General features: G+C 41.8%; 1 protein-coding gene across 1 annotated transcript in view; it reads right to left on the bottom strand.

The window, feature by feature from the left end:
* The window catches only part of LOC115135935 (sarcoglycan, delta (dystrophin-associated glycoprotein)), a 108,737-nt gene that overhangs the window by 17,697 nt on the left and 70,186 nt on the right, over positions 1-20,854 (bottom strand). The window contains exon 5 of the mRNA XM_029671166.2: positions 17,264-17,383. Within this exon, the coding sequence (XP_029527026.1) occupies positions 17,264-17,383 (120 nt within the window). The remainder of the gene's footprint in view (positions 1-17,263; positions 17,384-20,854) is intronic.

Below are 20,854 nucleotides of genomic sequence, written 5' to 3'. Positions count from 1 at the left end.
TTATGAACATTTGAACATCTTGGCCACGTTCTGTTATAATCTCCACCCGGCACAGCCAGAAGAGGACTGGCCACCCCATATATGCTCTCTCTAATTATCTCTTTCTTTCTCTCTCTCTCTCGGAGGACCTGAGCCCTAGGACCATGCCCCAGGACTACCTGACATGATGACTCCTTGCTGTCCCCAGTCCACCTGACCGTGCTGCTGCTCCAGTTTCAACTGTTCTGCCTTATTATTATTCGACCATGCTGGTCATTTATGAACATTTGAACATATTGGCCATGTTCTGTTTATAATCTCCACCTGGCACAGCCAGAAGAGGACTGGCCACCCCACATAGCCTGGTTCCTCTCTAGGTTTCTTCCTAGGTTTTGGCCTTTCTAGGGAGTTTTTCCTAGCCACCGTGCTTCTACACCTGCATTGCTTGCTGTTTGGGGTTTTAGGCTGGGTTTCTGTACAGCACTTTGAGATATCAGCTGATGTACGAAGGGCTATATAAATAAATTTGATTTGATTTGCCGTACCAGGGTGTAAAGGTTTGTGAGTGTTTTTGGTGACAATCCAAATTTCCTCAGCCTCTTGAGGTTGAAGAGGCGCTGTTGCGCCTTCTTCACCACGCTGTCTGTGTGGGTGGACCATTTCAGTTTGTCCGTGATGTGTTTGCTGAGGAATTTAAAACTTTCAACCTTCTCCACTACTGTCCTGTCGATGTGGATAGGGGAGTGCTCCCTCTGCTGTTTCCTGAAGTCCATCTCCTTTGTTTTGTTGACATTGAGTGTGATGTTATTTTCCTGACACCACACTCCCGAGGGCCCTCACCTTCTCCCTGTAGGCCGTCTTATCGTTGTTGGTAATCAAGCCTACCACTGTAGTGTCGTCTGCAAACTTGATGATTAATTTGGAGGTGTGCATGGCCATGCAATCATGGGTGAACTGGGAGTACTGGAGAGGGCTGAGAACGCACCCTTGTGGGGCCTCAGTGTTGAGGATCAGCGGGGTGGAGATGTTGCTTCCTAGGGTCTCGAGCTTAATTACGAGTTTGAAGGGTTCTATGGTGTTAAATGCTGATCGATGAACAGCATTTTTACATAGGTATTCCTCTTGTCCAGATGGGTTAGGGCAGTGTGATTGCGAATGCGTCGTCTGTGGACCTATTGGGGCGGTAAGCAAATTGGAGTGGGTCTAGGGTGTCAGGTAGGGTGGAGGTGATATGATCCTTGACTAGTCTCTCAAAGCACTTCATGATGACGGAAGTCAGCCTGACCAGAATACCGCTCTGTCTGCCTCTTCTGCAGCGACGTTGTTTTGGGTTGCCTACTGGGATCTGATCCATTGTCCTGGGTGGTGCTCCAGAAGATCCGCTTTTGGAACGTCGTATTACTTGCCGTAATGTTGGTAAGTTGACGTTGCTCTTATAGCCAATAGTTCTTCCTGCTGTATGTAATAACACTTAACATTTCCTGGGGTAACAGTGTAAGAAATACGACATGAAAAAACTAAATTCTGCATAGTTTCCTAAGAATGCAAAGCTTTTGATACCTAAGTACATTTTAACAATTACATGTACTTTTGATACTTACAGTACGTACATTAAAAGAAAAAAACTTTTAGACTGTTACTCGAGTATTTTACAGGGTGACTTTCACTTTTACTTGAGTCATTTTCTATTAAGGTATCTTTACTTTTACTCAAGTATGACAATTGAGTACTTTTCCACCAATGCTTGCAACCCATATGCATCAACTGTCTCTAGTGGCAGTTATACACTGTAGGCTGTTGTATATGTACATGTATTTACCAACAGACTACTGAGACTATGACAGATAAGAGACATATCACAATCCCCCAACCCCAAAAGCCTGTCACAAGTCACCCAACGACACAGACCATATTTCTACACTGTAACAAGGAGCTCTTCGTATAAATAACCAGGACTCACAGTCAAGACATTACCTTTTGCTCAGATGGTATGGAAAAGAGTCATGATGCAGCTTTTATGAGGATTTTAATTAATTTTTTTATTAAACTAGGCAAGTCAATTATTAAGAACAAATTATTATTTACAATGACGGCCTAGGAACAGTGGGTTAACTGCCTTATTCAGGAGCAGAACGACAGATTTTTACCTGGTCAGCTCGGGGACTCGATTTCGCAACCTTTTGGTTACTGGCCCAACTCTCTAACCACTAGGCTATCTGCCGATTATCATAGTATGGAGAGAAAGATGGCCAGTATAGAGTGCCAGCTTAATGGTCAAAATGAACAATTTGGACTGTTTTTATTTAACAATGCTGAAAGAGAACTCAGCCCCCTGCCCGAAAGAGAAGACCATTCAAACTTGCCACCCATATCCATGAAAAGCAATAGTGGCTGTCCATATGTAATGTCAGTTTTCACAGAGTACATGGGTGTGTGATGAGCTGTCAAGACAGCAGTATTTCAGAATACCATAGTGTCAAAGCAACATTTTGAAATATCATTATTTGAGGGGCCTCTTTTGCCATAAACTCACACATAAGTACCGTCTCTTCAAGCTCGTTTCGTTATGTGAATTCATACAGTCTGAGGGACATAAGCCAGAATGGTTTGGCTTAATGCATAACACAGCATTAAGGTGAAGAGTAAAAACCCAGAGAATCTGTTCTAAATTACCAGTGCAGTATATCAGAGAACACGACATCAGTTCCTCATTCTGTCACTGCAGAGCCCAGTCAGTCTTCTCTCAAACACTGCTACCACCCCGCTAGCCACAGTCCATAGACAAGTTGATAGATGCTAATTAGAGCCCATTAGAGAGAAAGTAATAAAGTTACTCAGTGTTGACAGACTGCAGCTGTAGTCAGATCTAGACAAGAAAACAGAAAAAACAACCATTCATTGTGTAGAGAATTATTGTACCATCTAAACCGCTGTGAAATATACACTGCTCAAAAAAATAAAGGGAACACTTAAACAACACAATGTAACTCCAAGTTAATCACACTTCTGTGAAATCAAACTGTCCACTTAGGAAGCAACACTGATTGACAATAAATTTCACATGCTGTTGTGCAAATGGAATTATAGGCATTTAGCAAGACACCCCCAATAAAGGAGTGGTTCTGCAGGTGGGGACCACTTCTCAGTTCCTATGCTTCCTGACTGATGTTTTGGTCACTTTTGAATGCTGGCGGTGTTTTCACTCTAGTGGTAGCATGAGACGGAGTCTACAACCCACACAAGTGGCTCAGGTAGTGCAGCTCATCCAGGATGGCACATTAATGCGAGATGTGGCAAGAAGGTTTGCTGTGTCTGTCAGCGTAGTGTCCAGAGCATGGAGGAGCTACCAGGAGACAGGCCAGTACATCAGGAGACGTGGAGGAGGCCGTAGGAGGGCAACAACCCAGCAGCAGGACCACTACCTCCGCCTTTATGCAAGGAGGAGCAGGAGGAGCACTGCCAGAGCCCTGCAAAATGACCTCCAGCAGGCCACAAATGTGCATGTGTCTGCTCAAACGGTCAGAAACAGACTCCATGAGGGTGGTATGAGGGCCCGACGTCCACAGGTGGGGGTTGTGCTTACAGCCCAACACTGTGCAGGACGTTTGGCATTTGCCAGAGAACACCAAGATTGGCAAATTCGCCACTGGCGCCCTGTGCTCTTCACAGATGAAAGCAGGTTCACACTGAGCACATGTGACAGACGTGACAGTCTGGAGACGCCGTGGAGAACGTTCTGCTGCCTGCAACATCCTCCAGCATGACTGGTTTGGCGGTGGGTCAGTCGTGGGGTGGCATTTCTTTGGGGGGCCGCACAGCCCTCCATGTGCTCGCCAGAGGTAGCCTGACTGCCATTAGGTACTGAGATGAGATCCTCAGACCCCTTGTGAGACCATATGCTGGTGCGGTTGGCCCTGGGTTCCTCCTAATGCAAGACAATGCTAGACCTCATGTGGCTGGAGTGTGTCAGCAGTTCCTGCAAGAGGAAGGCATTGATGCTATGGACTGGCCCGCCCGTTCCCCAGACCTGAATCCAATTGAGCACATCTGGGACATCATGTCTCGCTCGGATGTTTTAGTCCAGGTCTGAGAGGAGATCCCTCAGGAGACCATCCTCCACCTCATCAGGAGCATGCCCAGGCGTTGTAGGGAGGTCATACAGGCACGTGGAGGCCACACACACTACTGAGCCTCATTTTGACTTGTTTTACATTTACATTTAAGTCAAGGACATTACATCAAAGTTGGATCAACCTGTAGTGTGGTTTTCCACTTTAATTTTGAGTGTGACTCCAAATCCAGACCTCCATGGGTTGATAATTTTTGTGTGATTTTATTGTCAGCACATTCAACTATGTAAAGAAAAAAGTATTTCATAAGAATATTTCATTCATTCAGATCTAGGATTATTTATTTTAGTGTTCCCTTTATTTTTTTGAGCAGTGTATTATCGATTATATATATTTAAAACAACCTGAGGATTGACTATAAAAACGTTTGACATGTTTCTAAGGACATTATGGATACTATTTGGAATTTTCGTCTGCGATGTCGTGACCGCTCGAGCCTGTGGATTTCTGAACATAACGCGCCAAACAAATGGAGGTATTTTGGATATAAAAATAATCTTTATGGAACAAAAGGAACATTTTATTGTGTAACTGGGAGTCTCGTGAGTGCAAACATCTGAAGATCATCAAAGGAAAGCGATTTAATCTCTTGCTTTTCTGACTTTCGTGACCAATCTTCTTGGCTGCTAGTGTTTGTAATATTTTGTCTACTGAGAGAGATGTTCTTACATAAACGCTTGTTATGCTTTCGCTGAAAAGCTGTATTGAAATCTGACATGCCATGTGGATTAACAACAAGCTAAGCTGTGTTTTGCTATATTGCACTTGGGATTTCATGAAAATGTAATATTTTTAGTAATTTAATTTGAATTTGGCGCGCTGCAATTCAGCAGGTGTTGATGAAAATTATCCCGCTAGAGGGATGGGTGCGTCAAGGAGTTAACACTTTTTGGTTACTACATGATTCCATATCTGTTATGTGATAGTGTTGATGTCTTCACTATTATTCTACAATGTAGAAAATAATAAAAAATAAAGAAGAACCCTTGAATTATTAGGTGTTTCCAAACTTTTGGCTGGTACTGTATGGCTGGATCAACAACATCACCTCTCACTGGGAGGCCTGGTCCACACCGACTGTGCTATATAACCTATTTAGAAATGAGCCTCTGTCTTTGTCGTCCTTTGCCCATACACTCTTCTTCATCACCTCCCTCCATCCCACCACTAGTTGCTATAGTAGCTATTAAGTGAATGTTTATGAGGCCTCCAAACACTAGTGCTATATCCTGCTGCATGCTTCATAAAGCGCTGATTGATCAGCAGGAGACTAGCGGACCAGGGGGGTTGGAGGAGACGTAATGGAAGCACATTGACAAAATCATTTCAGGGGGGACAATAAAACAAAATGGCTTTATCGATATTTCACTCAATCTGTTTATGGATGTTTATGGCCAGTGCATTACAGGATGTCACCAGGAGAGTCGGCCCAGTCCGGTTCCCAATGGAGAGTTTAGTGAGAGAGCAAGTGTGTGTCTGTCTGTGCAAACATTTGTGCGCATGTGTGTGCCTATGTATGAAAGTCGACTAAAGTTCACAAGGTGATGTGTAAATGAAAGTGAGAAGATATTGATCAAGTGGTTCCCATAGGCAGGCTATTGATTCAAGGCCATGCATACTACAACTAAGCTCTGATTGTACTGCAGTTGTTAAGAAAGGAGGGAAAATAACAGTTACCGTTCGATCATAGGCAGTACTGTCTCCTATGTTGAACCCCATTCTGTTACCAGATATATATACATACACACACACACACAGTGGGGAGAACAAGTATTTGATACACTGCCGATTTTGCAGGGATTCCTACTTACAAAGCAAGTAGAGGTCTGTAATTCTTATCATAGGTACACTTCAACAGTGAGCGACGGAATCTAAAACAAAAATCCAGAAAATCACATTGTATGATTTTTAAGTAATTCATTTGCATTTTATTGCATGACAAGTATTTGCTCACCTACCAACCAGTAAGAATTTCAGCTCTCACAGACCTGTTAGTTTTTTTTTTACCCCTCCTGTTCTCCACTCATTACCTGTATTAACTGCACCTGTTTGAACTCGTTGACACCTGTCCACACACTCAATCAAACAGACTCCAACGTCTCCACAATGGCCAAGACCAGAGAGCTGTGTAAGGACATCAGGGATAGAATTGTAGACCTGCACAAGGCTGGGATGGGCTACAGGACAATAGGCAAGCAGCTTGGTGAGAAGGCAACCACTGTTGGCGCAATTATTAGAAAATGGAAGAAGTTCAAGATGACTGTCATTCACCCTCGGTCTGGGGCTCCATGCAAGATCTCACCTCGAAGGGCTTCAATGAGCATGAGGAAGGTGAGGGATCAGCCCAGAACTACACGGCAGGACCTTGTCAATGACCTGAAGAGAGCTGGGACCACAATCTCAAAGAAAACCATTAGTAACACACTACGCCGTGTGGAGTGCTCTAGCCAGGCTCCAGACCTGAACCCAATAGAACATCTTTGGAGGGAGCTGAAATTCCGTATTGCCCAGCGACAGCCCCGAAACCTGAAGGATCTGGAGAAGGTCTGTATGGAGGAGTGGGCCAAAATCCCTGCTGCAGTGTGTGCAAACCTGGTCAAGAACTACAGGAAACGTATGATCTTTGTAATTGCAAACATAGGTTTCTGTACCAAATATTAAGTTCTGCTTTTCTGATGTATCAAATACTTATGTCATGCAATAAAATGCAAACGAATTACTTAAAAATCAGACAATGTGATTTTCTGGATTTTTGTTTTAGATTCCGTCTCTCACAGTTGAGGTGTACCTATGATAAGAATTACAGACCTCTACATGCTTTGTAAGTTGGAAAACCTGCAAAATTGGCAGCGTATCAAATACTTGTTCTCCCCACTGTATATCTAGATATGGGGAATATTAAACGTTCAGTATTACAGCGCCCATATTAGGACTGTATCACGTTATCTTGCTCTCAAATAAGGGTGTGAAAGTGAAGACACACAGTGAGGTATGCCTTAAATCTGCGATATGTAACTCTATGTAAATTTAAATCGAAATGTGCGTTATAGATCTGTCATTCTCATTGAAAGCAAGTTTAAGAAGCAATAGATCTGTTTTTATATGTGCTTTTTTTATGCTTCCCGTTCTTAAGTTTAGTTTTTGTATCTTTTACTTTCAGTTTTGTACACCAGCATCAAACAGCTGAAAATACTATATTTTTGGTTATGGAAAATACTGTATATCAACCGGGACTGTCACTTTTTCAATAGGAGAGGGAGAGACAATGGCTGCCCCACTCTGTTGCGCAAGCAAAACTCTGCGAACACCCAGCTATCCACTGACGCGATGTTATCTTTCTCGCTCATTTTTCAAAATAAAGCCTGAAACTATGTCTAAAGACTGTTGGCACCTTGAGGCAGCCATAGGATAAGGAATCTGGTTGATATCCCTTTAAATGGAGGCAAGGCATCCAATGGAACATAGAGCTTTCAGGAAAAACAGCACTTCCTGGTTTGATTTTCCTCAGGTTTTCGCATGCAATATCAGTTCCGTTTTACTCACAGACAATATTTTGACAGTTTTGGAAACCTTTTAGAGTGTTTGCTATCCTAATCTGACAATGATATGCATATTCTAGTTGATGACAGCGTTGCACATTCTTGGCATTCTCTCAACCAGTCGATTGGAATGCATTTCAATCAACAGGTGTGCCTTGTTCAAAGTTAATTTGTGGAATTTCTTTCCTTCTTAATGCGTTTGAGCCAATCAGTTGTGTTGTGACAAGGTAGGGGTTGTATACAGAAGATAGCCCTATTTGGTAAAATACCAAGTCCATATTATGGCAAGAACAGCTCAAATAAGTAAAGCGAAATGACAGTCATCAATACTTCAAGACATGGAGGTCAATCAATGCGGAACATTTTGCAAATGAGCAGTCGCAAAGACCATCAAGAGCTATGATGTATCTGGCTCTCATGAGGACCGCCACAGGAAAGGAAGACCCAGAGTTAACTCTGCTGCAGAGGATAAGTTCATTCAAGTTACCAGCCTCGGAATTTGCAGCCCAAATAAATACTTCACAAAGTAACAGATACATCTCAACATCAACAGTTCAGAGGACAGAAACCACTACTAAAGGACATCAATAATAAGAAGAGACTTGCTTGGGCCAAGAAACACAAGCAAATTTTAGACCAAAGTTGATATTTTTGGTTCCAACCGCCGTGTCATTGTGAGATGCTGAGTAGGTGAACGTATGATCTCCGCATGTGTGGTTCCCACTGTGAAGCATGGAGGAGGAGGTGTGAGGGTGCATTTCTGGTGACACTGTCTGTGATTTATTTAGAATTCAAGGCGCACTTAAACCAGCATGGCTACCACAGCATTCTGCAGCAATATGCCATCCCATCTGGTTTGAGCTTAGTGGGACTATCATTTGTTTTTCAACAGGACAATGACCCCAAACACACCTCCCAATTGAGATGGGTTGGACCGCAGAGTGAAGGAAAAGCAGCCAACAAATGCTCAGCATATGTGGGAACTCCTTCAAAACACTTGGAAAAGCATTCCAGATGAAGCTGGTTGAGAGAATGCCAAGAGTGATCAAAGCTGTCACCAAGGCAAAGGTTGGCTACTTTGAAAAATGTAAAATTTGTTTTACACTTTTTGGTTTTGGTTACTACATGATTTCATATGTGTTATTTCATAGTCTTCACTATTATTCTAAAATGTAGAAAATAGTAAAATAAAGAAACCCCTTGAATGAATAGGTGTGTCCAAACTTTTGACTGGTACAGTATCCGTACACATTACGGCTGCACACACATATTACAGTACATGGGTCTTCTTGCAGGATCTAACTGGGATAGCACAGCTGCTGAGCTGATATGTGGAGGTCCTGCTGTATTTACACTAGAATGTTCAAAGGCATTCCTTATACGATAGAAGACCTGTATCTAAACAGGATCGAGCAGTGTTTAAATTGCCTTTAGCTATCGGGATTGCATAGATGTGTATCAGAAAAAATGTAAAAGCTGATTGACAAAGTGTTAAGAGACAGTGTAATATGTAATGTAGACCAAATTGTACATGAAGTATACAATTCTAATGAGAGGGATATTACTCTGGGAGCTAAACAGTCTCCCTCACACTACCCTGAGGTGGCTGCTACCGAACAACAACAACAACACACCAGCTATTTGTCTCCAATTAATGGAAGCGTCATTGTAGCATCTTTTAAATAGGATTCCAGCCATAGTACTCCGGAAGATAACTCCAGGTGGCCGAATGCAGTAAAATCGGAACTATCTATCTGCCTTGGGTGCAGTGCCATTTAGCAGCTGAATTGCATACATTTGTATCCAAAGACCCGGTGGACCTTTTATAGTGAAAGTGGCTATTGCTCCTGGAACAAAAGTGTACTTGAGTGTTGGGGAGAAGGAGGTTCTTGGACGTGATGTACAGTTGAAGAGTGCTCCAGGGATCCTCAGTGGTACAGTAGACTGCAGATTATAATGAAATGCATTTTGCATCAGCCTCCTCTTGCAATAGGTCAGAGGAGTGGGATGGGTGCATTAGTGGCAGGGGTGTGGAGGAGAAGAGGGTACACTGCATCGATAACAAGGCTCAACAGGGACTGAGGAGTATACATTAAACAGTGGGACATAGTTTGTAAAAGCAAGAAGTCAAGTATTTTAAGTACACTACTGCAAATGGTATGAAATATATGTCTAATACACCAGAACATATTTAGTTTGTAGCTGATTACTTTGAATGCACAATTGCAAGTAAATGTAGGCCCATAGGTTATCTACATGCATTTTCACTATGCATGTCTCCTTCCATTTTTCTATGTACTTATACTGTACCCTTTGAACTACTCTACTATCATCTGGTCGTCCGGTTTATAGGTACAAACTGCAGTGATCACACCTGGAGCAGGTGCCTGGTACAGGTAGAGGGGACGGGATGACAGAACAGTGTGGTGCCGATAGCATCGTCCTCTGCTACATGGAGCCATACTTGGAGCTGTGGAACTCATAACTGTGCTGTGTGGATAAACAAGCTCACTCTGGAACAGTGTGATCACACTATTGAGTGTATGTTGGTACGTGTCGAGAGGGTTTGTGGGTGTGTGTGTAGTGGGCTGTGGATGTATGTGTGTGGTTTGGTGTGTGTGTGTCCTTGACCAGACCTTCGGAGGATTGTTACCCAGAAATAATTTGATATTGAGATACAAACGGCTGCATTGGACCTTTTAAAGATACTCAGCTGCAGGCTTACATTTTAGACCGTTACCAGAGCCATCCATGTTCACAGATACCATTAGTTATTATGGATCAGTGGTGGATGCAGTTGGATAATATTGCTATTGGAGACAAGGTGTACACCTAGAGCATCCTCCCTCTCACATAGCCTTGACAGGGATTATATATCCGAAAGATGAAAAGAAACACATTATCCGTCTGTAATGCAGGTCTTAGGGTGTCAGTGACAGAAACAAGACTTGAAAGGCAAACAATGTTGCCATGATTTTGCAAATGGCTCTGCTGGGTGCGCAGCGCTGTAAAACCCCAGGACTATACTGACTCCATGGTTACAATCTAATCTAGCTTTGTGACCAGACCAGTGGCGGGCTAGATTTATGTGGACCGTGAAACCAAGCCCAAGGAAGAGGCTCAGGTAAAGCAGGTGGATATAACTCACTGGCTTTTAGAGATTCTTTATCATCTACTTAGCATGGTCACCTGACAGAAATCCAATGGCCACTCTGCAAAGCACATTCCCCATTCCTACCTGATCAGACGGTGAAATGTAGTCTCCCTCTTGCGCCCTATATTCATTTCATGTATGACACTTGTCACACAGTTACTCCCGGCTGCTCTTTATGATCGTATTAATGCAAGCTGGAGCCACACACAAGGAGAGAGAGAGAGGGAAGGGAATAAAATGAGGAAGACAATGAAGTGAAATGGATGAATTTGGAATGACTCAGCTGTAATTTTGATGGCAATGCAGTGGGCATTTCCTTAACTCTTTCTTTTTATAGCAGACATCTGAAAACTAAACTAACCCTAGGAAGCATAGTGCCATAGGCTATAGACCATTGTACCCCATGTGCTCTACTGGTCATTGTTCACAGTAGCAGTGGAATTACAACACAGCACCAGGAGCAAGACAAAGTCCTGAGACTGACCCCTAACTAACCAAGTCAACCAGTCCACTGTAATGAGGCCACTGGCCATATGCTGTAGGGTCATGCCCCCATCATCAGCAGTCTGGACCACCACTGCCAGGTAGCCACCCACCAGGAGTGGATGTGACCCTAGCCCTATACAGTAATTAGAGACTGGCTGAAGCAGGAAACTAAGGTCAGGTCAAGTGGCTCTCCAGCAGCCACACACTGTAATACACATCACAGCTGAAAGTCTGAAGGCCACATTATAGATACAGTAGACAGGATGTAAATAAAGGCAATGTTGTTTGGCCGCATGGCCATATCTGTATCTGTATCATGCTCTCCTCATAAACCTGATATGAATTAAACATTGCGCTTAGCAGACTAATTTCCCATTTTCTCTCACGGGTGTCATATTACAGACTAGGGATTGTAAAAATATTATGGAGTTGGCATTGTCTCCCCGTCTGTCAGATCAAACATCTGGACTGGTGTAACGACCATTCACTGGGTGATGTGTCTGTCTCACAGTAACCACATCATTGACGGGTGGGACTACTTTCTGCACGTTGCTTCTCTCAATCCATATTGACATCCCCCATTGTAGCATCTAAAATTGGGTTTGCCACATTATCATCTGTGCCGTGCTAATAACTTGACGAGCATTTCTCCAAACCAACCATCTATTAATACTATCTGTTTCAGTGATCCTACAATCATCAGAGTGCTGTTGTGATTATTAAGTGTGTAATTCAATTTGAATCAGCCTCCACTGCAGTCCAATGGGATATAATTGAGGCAAATAAATGAGCCTTTAATTATAATTATATATTTAAAAAAAAACAGCTGCAGGTAATGTCATTATTCTGTGGATTCCTGCTAATGACGGTTGTGATGATGAGTAGAGAGAGGGGGGTGGAGAGGGATGGAGGGAATATGAGAATATTCGATTGAGCATGCTCCATTGACAATTCCGGAATTCCCTGTTCCAAGCATATTTTAATTACCATAGAGGAGTGCTCCATTGTGTCCTCTCATTCCCGGCTAATTCATTCCTTTCTCTCTTGGTTTTTATTGTGTAATTGATTAGGTTTGGTTTCCTATGGAAGACAATGAGGATCGCTGTAAACTGCTGGTTCCGCTCCTGTACTGTACAGGGCTGGCTCACGAGACTGTATACACAACACACTTTGCCATTTGGCCACAGTTCTCTAAATCTTGATTAAAGGTATCCAACGTGCACAGTGTGTGGTCTTGTGTACCATATACAACTGCTATTGTAATTATGGTTTGTGTGACTATTCAGTATTACCCTAATTGTACTCACACAGGTGAAAACATTTGCTGTAACTGACAAGCTAACAATTCATGACATTATTCTGCTCCACAGTGGCGTCTTGCTCAACAAAAACTATCCACCAAGTGTGGAACTTGAAGCAGTTGAGTAACAATAACAATAGACAGGTAAACTTTGAATTGCATTACAGCAGGGTAGGTAACAACACATCTGCCCCTCAGGGGTGCATGCTCAGTCCCCTCCTGTACTCCCTGTTCACACATGACTTCATGGCCAAGCATGACTCAACATGCTCAAGTTTGCTGATGACACAACAGTGGTAGGCCTGATTACCGACAACGATGAGACAGCCTATAGGGAGGAGGTCAGAGACAACCTCTCCCTCAATGTGATCGAGACAAAGGAGATGATCGTGGACTACAGGAAATGGAGGGCCGATCACGCCCCCAATCTCATTGACGGGGCTGTAGTGGAGCAGGTTGAGAGGTTAAATTTCCTTGGTGTCAACAAACTATCATGGTCCAAACACACCAAGACAGTCGTGAAGAGGGCACGACAATGACTATTCCCCCTCAGGAGACTGAAAAGATTTGGCAAGGGTCCTCAGATCCTCAAAAAGTCCTTTAGCTGCACCATCGAGAGCATCCTGACTGGTTGCATCACCGCCTGGTATGGCAACTGCTCGGCCTCAGACCGCAAGGCACTACAGAGGGTAGTGCATAGGGCCTAGTACATCACTGGGGCCAAGCTACTTGCCATCCAGGACATCTATACCAGGCAGAGGAAGGCCCTAAACATTGGCAAAGACTTCAGCCAACCTAGTCATAGACTGTTCTCTCTGCTACCGCACGGCAAGCGGTAACGGAGCGCAAAGTCTAAGTCCAAAAGGCTTCTTAACAGCTTCTACCCCCAAGCCATAAGACTCAGCTAAACAAATGGCTACCCAGACTATTTGCATTGACCACCCCCCACCCCCATTTTTATGCTGCTGCTACTCTTTTTATGCTGCTGCTAATCTATGTACAGTCACTTACCTCTACCTACATACCTCTACCTACATACCTCTACCTACATGTACATATTATCTCAATTACCTTGACTAACCTGTGCCCCCGCACACTGACTCTGAACCGGAAACCCCTGTATATAACCTCGCTACTGTTCATTTATTGTTGATCTTCAATTATTTGTTATTTTTCTATTTTCTTCTTTTTACTTTTATTTTTTATTATTTATTTTTTACTTCAGATTATTTTAGTAAATACTTTCTTAACACTTATTTTTCTTAACCACATTGTTGGTTTTAAAACCACATTTTATTTGATTTATTAAACAGCCAAATCAAGTGTTGATATCATAATACAGCCATGCAGTCTCTCGGGTCTCTCATTGGACAATAATCCATTCTGAGGGAGGCATCTCGAGGATCGCAATCAAACTCACTTCCTACAATGCTCTTGTCAGAAATATTTCACTTTGTTTTTTTTTAACTTTGTGTTTTCCTCAAGTGTCAAGCTTTATATTTCCACTTCATTGCTTTCAGACACAGTTACACAACTCTGGCTTCATATAGCATTGTTCATCTTTGAGACCATCTTGAAAAGGTTGCAGAACACTGTAATCAAGTTTTACCTGGCAGCACTGATTGAGCCTTGTGTTAAAAAGAGAGACATGTAAAAAACAATCATATTTAATATAGCGATACGTTTATAAAGCAATTAAATGTCATATTTATATTTATAAGGTGAAAGCACCAATTTGTAAGTCGCTCTGGATAAGAGCGTCTGCTAAATGACTTAAATGTAAATGTAATATTTGCCTCTAAAAGCCAATTTACAGCCACATTTAAGTCGCAAATTGCTTTGACGACATTGAAGACATTTGACGACATTTATCCTTTTGCCTGCAATCAAAAGCTACAGTATATTCTTATCCCAAAGTTGCTAGTTTTGTTCACTGGATGTAGCACCTGTCAATCTTGTGTAAAAAATAATCCAATAATTTCAGGGGGTTGATTAGTTGTGATATGAGGGAAATCCAGATCTGTAAAAAGCTAGTGACAAATTGCTAAGTTAGCATGATTCCAAACTCCTCCCCTATTACCCATTGGAAGCTGAGGGTTCCTGGATCACTGTTCACTGTAGATAGTGCAATAAAGGCCTAATGAAGGCAGTGAAAGCTCTATCATAGATTTCCAATGACCTCAGTTGGGCCAATTAAAGTTATATGCTCAGCATAACTATGCATTTTATTGGTTTGGACAGAAGCATTCATTTGGTAATGGCATGTGGTAGTTTTATATGAATCTGGCCTCACTTCATCCTGACTGATGGATGGAATGACAGAGGGAGAAGCTAGTAGCAGTTTGCCCAGGCCTGAAATCATTGGCTATATTTATTGATACATGTTGTTTGGCACGGTTTGGAGTGAACGCACAGACACGTACATTCACACACACAAGCAAGTACACAGACACAGGACACATGCATGTGCGCGCACACACACACACACACACACACACACACACACACACACACACACACACACACACACGTGTGCACATACATGCACTCACACGCATACTGTATGCCTGCATGCCCGCCCACACGTACGCACAAAACACTTTCAGTACAACAGAGGCCTTTTTAGAATTAGGCTCTTGGTCTGATATTCACTTTTGAACACCTGAGTAAGCTCCACTCATTGCACTGGCGGCGTCATAGTTTTGACCACGGCATTTGTTCACCGATATCCCCTTACTTTCAATCAGAACTCTCAGCCAGAGTTCCTTACCCCAGCCACCTCAGCTAAGCAGCGGGATGCAGAGACTGAGGGAGGGGTACAGAGAGAGAGAGGGACGGAGGGGTACAGAGAGAGATAGTAGTAATGATGATTTGCCAGTTACTCCATTTATCTGCGGCCCTTTTTGATGGGGCTGCCCTGGGGCCACAAGGTTCATCAAACGCCTTGGCAACCACAGTCCTCAGTAGAAAGGCCTTCTTAGTTCTTCTTAGGTAGTTCTTTACAAGTTTTAGAAAATAGATCTCTCTGCAGAAGCGACAGTTACAGGGATGGTAAAAACAGCTTGATTGCCGTAGCAACATCAAGGAAATTGGGCAGAAAAGTGTGTACAGCAGTTCTTCAAGTACAGCAGTTCAGCATCATCTTCAATTGAGCCTCTCATTCTCCTTAATTGCCGGCCTCAACAGGTTACAGAAAGGGTAACTGTATAGGAAGCTCTGGGGACAGGTCGTCTGGATATTGGACAGCCAATAAATTGACAGATGCAAACAGATTATCAACTTCAGCGGACAACCGTTCTTGAGGGCTTAAACAAAAAAACGGTTTGTGATTTTGTTCATACTAGTGAACCGGTGTTTGAGTTGTGTGGTTGCAATATCAACAGTCCCTTATCTTTGGTATATTTTGGCAAGGATCATTCAAGACTACGTTTAAATTGTGTGCACCGCAATGGACATATAATGAACAATGTCTCAGGAAAGACTTTCTGGGTTGGCAATACTCAGTATAGAAAACAGTCGGGCCCGCAACCTGGACCTACAGGCCGTTGTGAAAACATTTCAACAATAAATAGATCATATAAATAATGACTGAATTTGTCCTGTCGACTACTTTTTCCCTCATTGTTAAGCCTTTTGATGTGTAAATTTAATAAAAAATGTATAAATAGCAACTAAATTCTCTAAACAGCTATAGATAGTAAACTACAATGCATAATGAAACAATATCTAGAAAGCTAGTGTTTTGTGGGTGGACTGACTGTATTATCTGGTATTAATAGACTGGATTAATGCACAACAACTTTCTATCCAAGCTGGGTGAAAGCGCAAGGACCGCTCATGTCATGCAGGTTCAGGTAGGCTAGGCAGGACAGTTGTAAATTCCCAAAAATCTATTGGTAGATTATTACCATGCTTTTGCATCGGAAATGAATTTTACAATCTGTAATGTTTGAATTTCCAACTTTAATTACTGAACAAGTAATTACATTATTGCCACCAGCCAGCTGTCTAAATAAATGGCAGCATTGCGACACCATGTAATATCTTCATGAAATTTTACATTTAACATGATAAAATGATGACCAAATAGGCCTACCAATAAACATGTATCCATTATCCAAAGCCAAGCTATAGGCTAAATGCCCTGGCACCACAGAAAGCCTTTCATTGTCGCAATTTCAGCACCATGGACAGCGAAAGGTAGTCCATACTTTGTGAGTGGCTTTCCACATCCTTTTTTTCTTCTAACTCAAATGACAATGTTATACAACAACAAAAGTGACTGAATCTGTTATTGTTTAACATGGTTGGATGATTTCTTCTAATCTAAATAATACAGACTCACACGTCCCCCCTTATAGAAACTCTGACTCAAAGACTCTTTTATGTCTTAGTCTAATTTACCATAATTTATGTTCAGCTGTTCTTCAAATGCAAGAAATGTATTAAATTGTTAGCTAGCCCTAAAATGCCAGCTTGTTTTTGCTAAATTTCAATTCATTGTAATGTGATTACAGTGATATTGATCATTCATCCAAAGTACACCACATTTTAGATCTCTCAATTCAGCCTCTAAACACTTGAACAGTGTGAGTCCAGGCAAGTTTAAAACTGTTGTTCACTAAACTGCTAGTAGACTGTTGAGTATGATGTAGTGTCTGGTCCATTAACTCACCCGTCACCCGTAGCCTCTCTGCTCCCACCACCACCTCCTGGTCATCAGCAGAGAACAGTAGCTTCCCGGTGCTGGATTTCACCTCCAACATCTTCCCTTGTGCACGAACTCCACTGGATCCTGGACAGGGCAAAAGTTGTTAGGAAAAGTCAGTGAAGTTCAACAGGTGGCTTCTGTATGATAAACAAAGATAGACTTCTTGTATTTCAGAGATTCTTGCAAATCAGGACAATCCTAATCCGACATGTAAACGTTATTCTTCGAATTAGATTTTTTTAAATTGCTTAAAAATGACATTTAGGTGAATTTTATAAGGGGAAGATTTGCTTTTGGAATTTTCTAATTATTTTCAAAATTATTAATTTCCATGTCGGATCTATGCCCGGAAATGCCCTTGTCTGGAACAATAATCCACATTTCAAACTCTCCCAAAAAGTAAAAAAAAAGGCAATAATGAATATTAACTGAAAAAGGATCTCATGTCGTTTCTTGCAACAGCCATCTTTGACTTAAAAAAATATTCCTCTCAAAACGGTGATTCCTAAAAAATATGTCAGGAGACTTGGTCAACTCAGTCAGATTTATATAAAATCCCAAATGAATCATGAAAGAGAATGGTCAGCTACACCACATTGACCCCTTCTTCATGTCCTCATTACATTGTGCAATGAGACAACTCATGGTCTGTAAAGTTCTTTACTTTTGATAGATTTAAAGAAACAATTTTAAAATCACCATTGTCACAACAATAAACTGTCAACGCCATCTGCATGATAGATAAGATATGAACTTTGGTTCGAATATTACATTTTTTATTAGGTTTTAGAGCCATAAAGCAATTGAGGAAAACCAAAATTGTTACTTTGTATATCACTTGAATGAAGACCAAAAATGCTATTTTTTACAACTCCGTAAACTCTGTCCGATCCAATCTTTCAGCACTACATCAGTGCCGAAAGATCTTATAGAATGTTTATATTTTCATTGGGGATTTTCAAATGAATAATTTTCAATATTTTACAAATATTTGTCTGTTTTGAATATTTCTTGTCTATGCCATCATTGGCTTGTCAACTCTGTCACTGATGGCTTATCTCCTTAAGATATATATTTTTGTCAATATTGTACAAATATTTTTATACACTACCGTTCAAAAGTTTGGGATCACTTAGAAATGTCCTTGTTTTTGAAAGAAAAGCACATTTTCTTTGTCCATTAAAATAACATCAAATTAATCAGAGGTCCAGAGTACAGAGGTCCATTATCAGCAACCATCACTCCTGTGTTCCAATGACACGTTATGTTAGCTAATCCAAGTTTATCATTTTAAAAGGCTAATTGAACATTAGAAAATCCTTTTGCAATTATGTTAGCACAGCTGAAAACTGATTAAAGAAGCAATAAAACTGGCCTTCTGTAGACTTGTTGAGTATCTGGAGCATCAGCATTTGTGGGTTCGATTGCAGGCTCAAAATGGTCAGAAACAAAGACCTTTCTTCTGAAACTCGTCAGTCTATTCTTGTTCTGAAAAATGGATGGCTATTTCATGCGAGAAATCTCCAATAAACGGAAGATCTCGTACAAAGCTGTGTACTACTCCCTTCACAGAACAGAGCAAACTGGCTCTAACCACAATAGAAAGAGGAGTGGGAGGCCCCGGTGCACAACTGAGCAAGAGGACAAATACATTTGAGTGTCTAGTTTGAGAAATAGACGGCTCACAAGTCCTCAACTGGCAGCTTCATTAAATAGTATCCGCAAAACACCACTCTCAACGTCAACAGTGAAGAAGCGACTACGGGATGCTGGACTTCTAGGCAGAGTTGCAAAGAAAAAGCCATATCTCAGAATGGCCAATAAAAGTAAAATATTAACTTCTTTGGGATAGGGGGCAGCATTTTCACTTTTGGATGAACAGCGTTCCCAGAGTGAACTGCCTCCTACTCAGTCCCAGATGCTAATATATGCATATTATTATTATTAGTATTGGATAGAAAACACTGATGATGTCTGTGAGTATAACAGGACTCATATGCAAAACCTGTGAAAAAATCCAAACAGGAAGTGGGAAATCTGAGGTTTTTAGTTTTTGAACTCACCTCTATCCAATACACAGTGGGATATGGGTTATTTTGCACTTCCTAAGGCTTCCACTAGATGTCAACTGTCTTTAGAACGTTGTTTCGGGCTTCTCATGTGAAGGGGGGCCGGATGGGAGCCGTTTGACTAAGGGGTCTGCCTGCAGCCTCGTTCTCAGTCACGCGCTTTCACATGAGAGCTAACTGCGTTCCATGGCTTTTCTACAGACATAGGAATTCTCCAGTTGGAACATGTAATATAACTTTTTGAACGTTTCGTCCGAATGGACCAGATCGCGTTTTTGGATTTGTTTACCAAACGCCCTAACAATAGAAGCTATTGGACATAAATGGACATATATTTTGGACATTATCGAACAAAACAAGCATTTATTGTGGAACTGCGATTTCTGGGAGGGCATTCTGATGAAGATCATCAAAGGTAAGTGAATATTTATAATGCTATTTATGAATAATGCTGACACAGCGGTTGCGTTAAGGAGAAGTGTATCGAAAGTTCCATGTATAATAGTTGTATTTTCATCAACATTTATTATGAGTATTTCTGTGAATTCATGTGGCTCTCTGCAATATTCATGCATGTTTTGGAACTGCTGAACGTATCACGCCAATGTAAAATAAGATGTTTGGATATAAATATGAACTTTACAGAACAAAAAAATATATGTATTGTATAACATGAAGTCCTATGAGTATCATCTGATGAAGATCATCAAAGGTTAGTGATTCATTTTATCTCTATTTGTGATTTTTGGGACTCCTCTCTTTGGCTGGAAAAATGTCTGGGTTTTTCTGTGAGTTGGTGGTGACCTAACATAATCGTTTGTGAAGCTTCGCTGTAAAGCATTTTTGAAATCAGACACTGTGGCTGGATTAACGAGAATTGTATCTTTAAAATGGTACCTAATACTTGTATGTTTGAGAAAATTGATTTATGAGATTTCTGTTGATTTGTATTTGGCGCCCTGCAATTTTATTGGCTGTTGGCGAGAGGTTCCGCTAACGGAAAAGAACACAAAAGTACACAGACACGGGATAGAGGAACTCTGCCTACAAGGCCAGCATCCTGGAGTTGCCTCTTCACTGTTGACACAAGGAGCTGTCTGTATTGCAGGACTTTTTGTCATTTTGTGCCCTCTTTCCCGGATAAAGACCAGGCTCACCGGTAGGTGTGAGTACTCTGGTGGGCCATATGTTCTGCTCCCTTACTCGCACCCCTTTTCATGTCATCCTGCTGTGGGGAAACCAGTCCATCTCTCCGGGTCCACATTGAATCTGGGGCCGATGAGAGCTTTTTGGACGCCACACTGGCTTCCGAGCTGAACATCCCCACTCAGCCCCTCTCCATTCCCATGGATGTTAGAACACTGGACAGGCGCTCTATAGGTCGGGTCACCTATAACACCACTTCCATCACCCTACGTGTGTCAGGGAATCACAGCGAGACCATTCAATACCTGCTCATCAAGTCCTCTTAGATTCCTGTGGTTTT

Source organism: Oncorhynchus nerka, linkage group LG10 (genome assembly GCF_034236695.1).
Source record: "Oncorhynchus nerka isolate Pitt River linkage group LG10, Oner_Uvic_2.0, whole genome shotgun sequence".
Lineage (NCBI taxonomy): Eukaryota > Metazoa > Chordata > Actinopteri > Salmoniformes > Salmonidae > Oncorhynchus > Oncorhynchus nerka.
The sequence above is the reverse complement of the archived record's forward strand: the minus strand, read 5'-3'. Positions and strand labels throughout refer to the sequence as shown.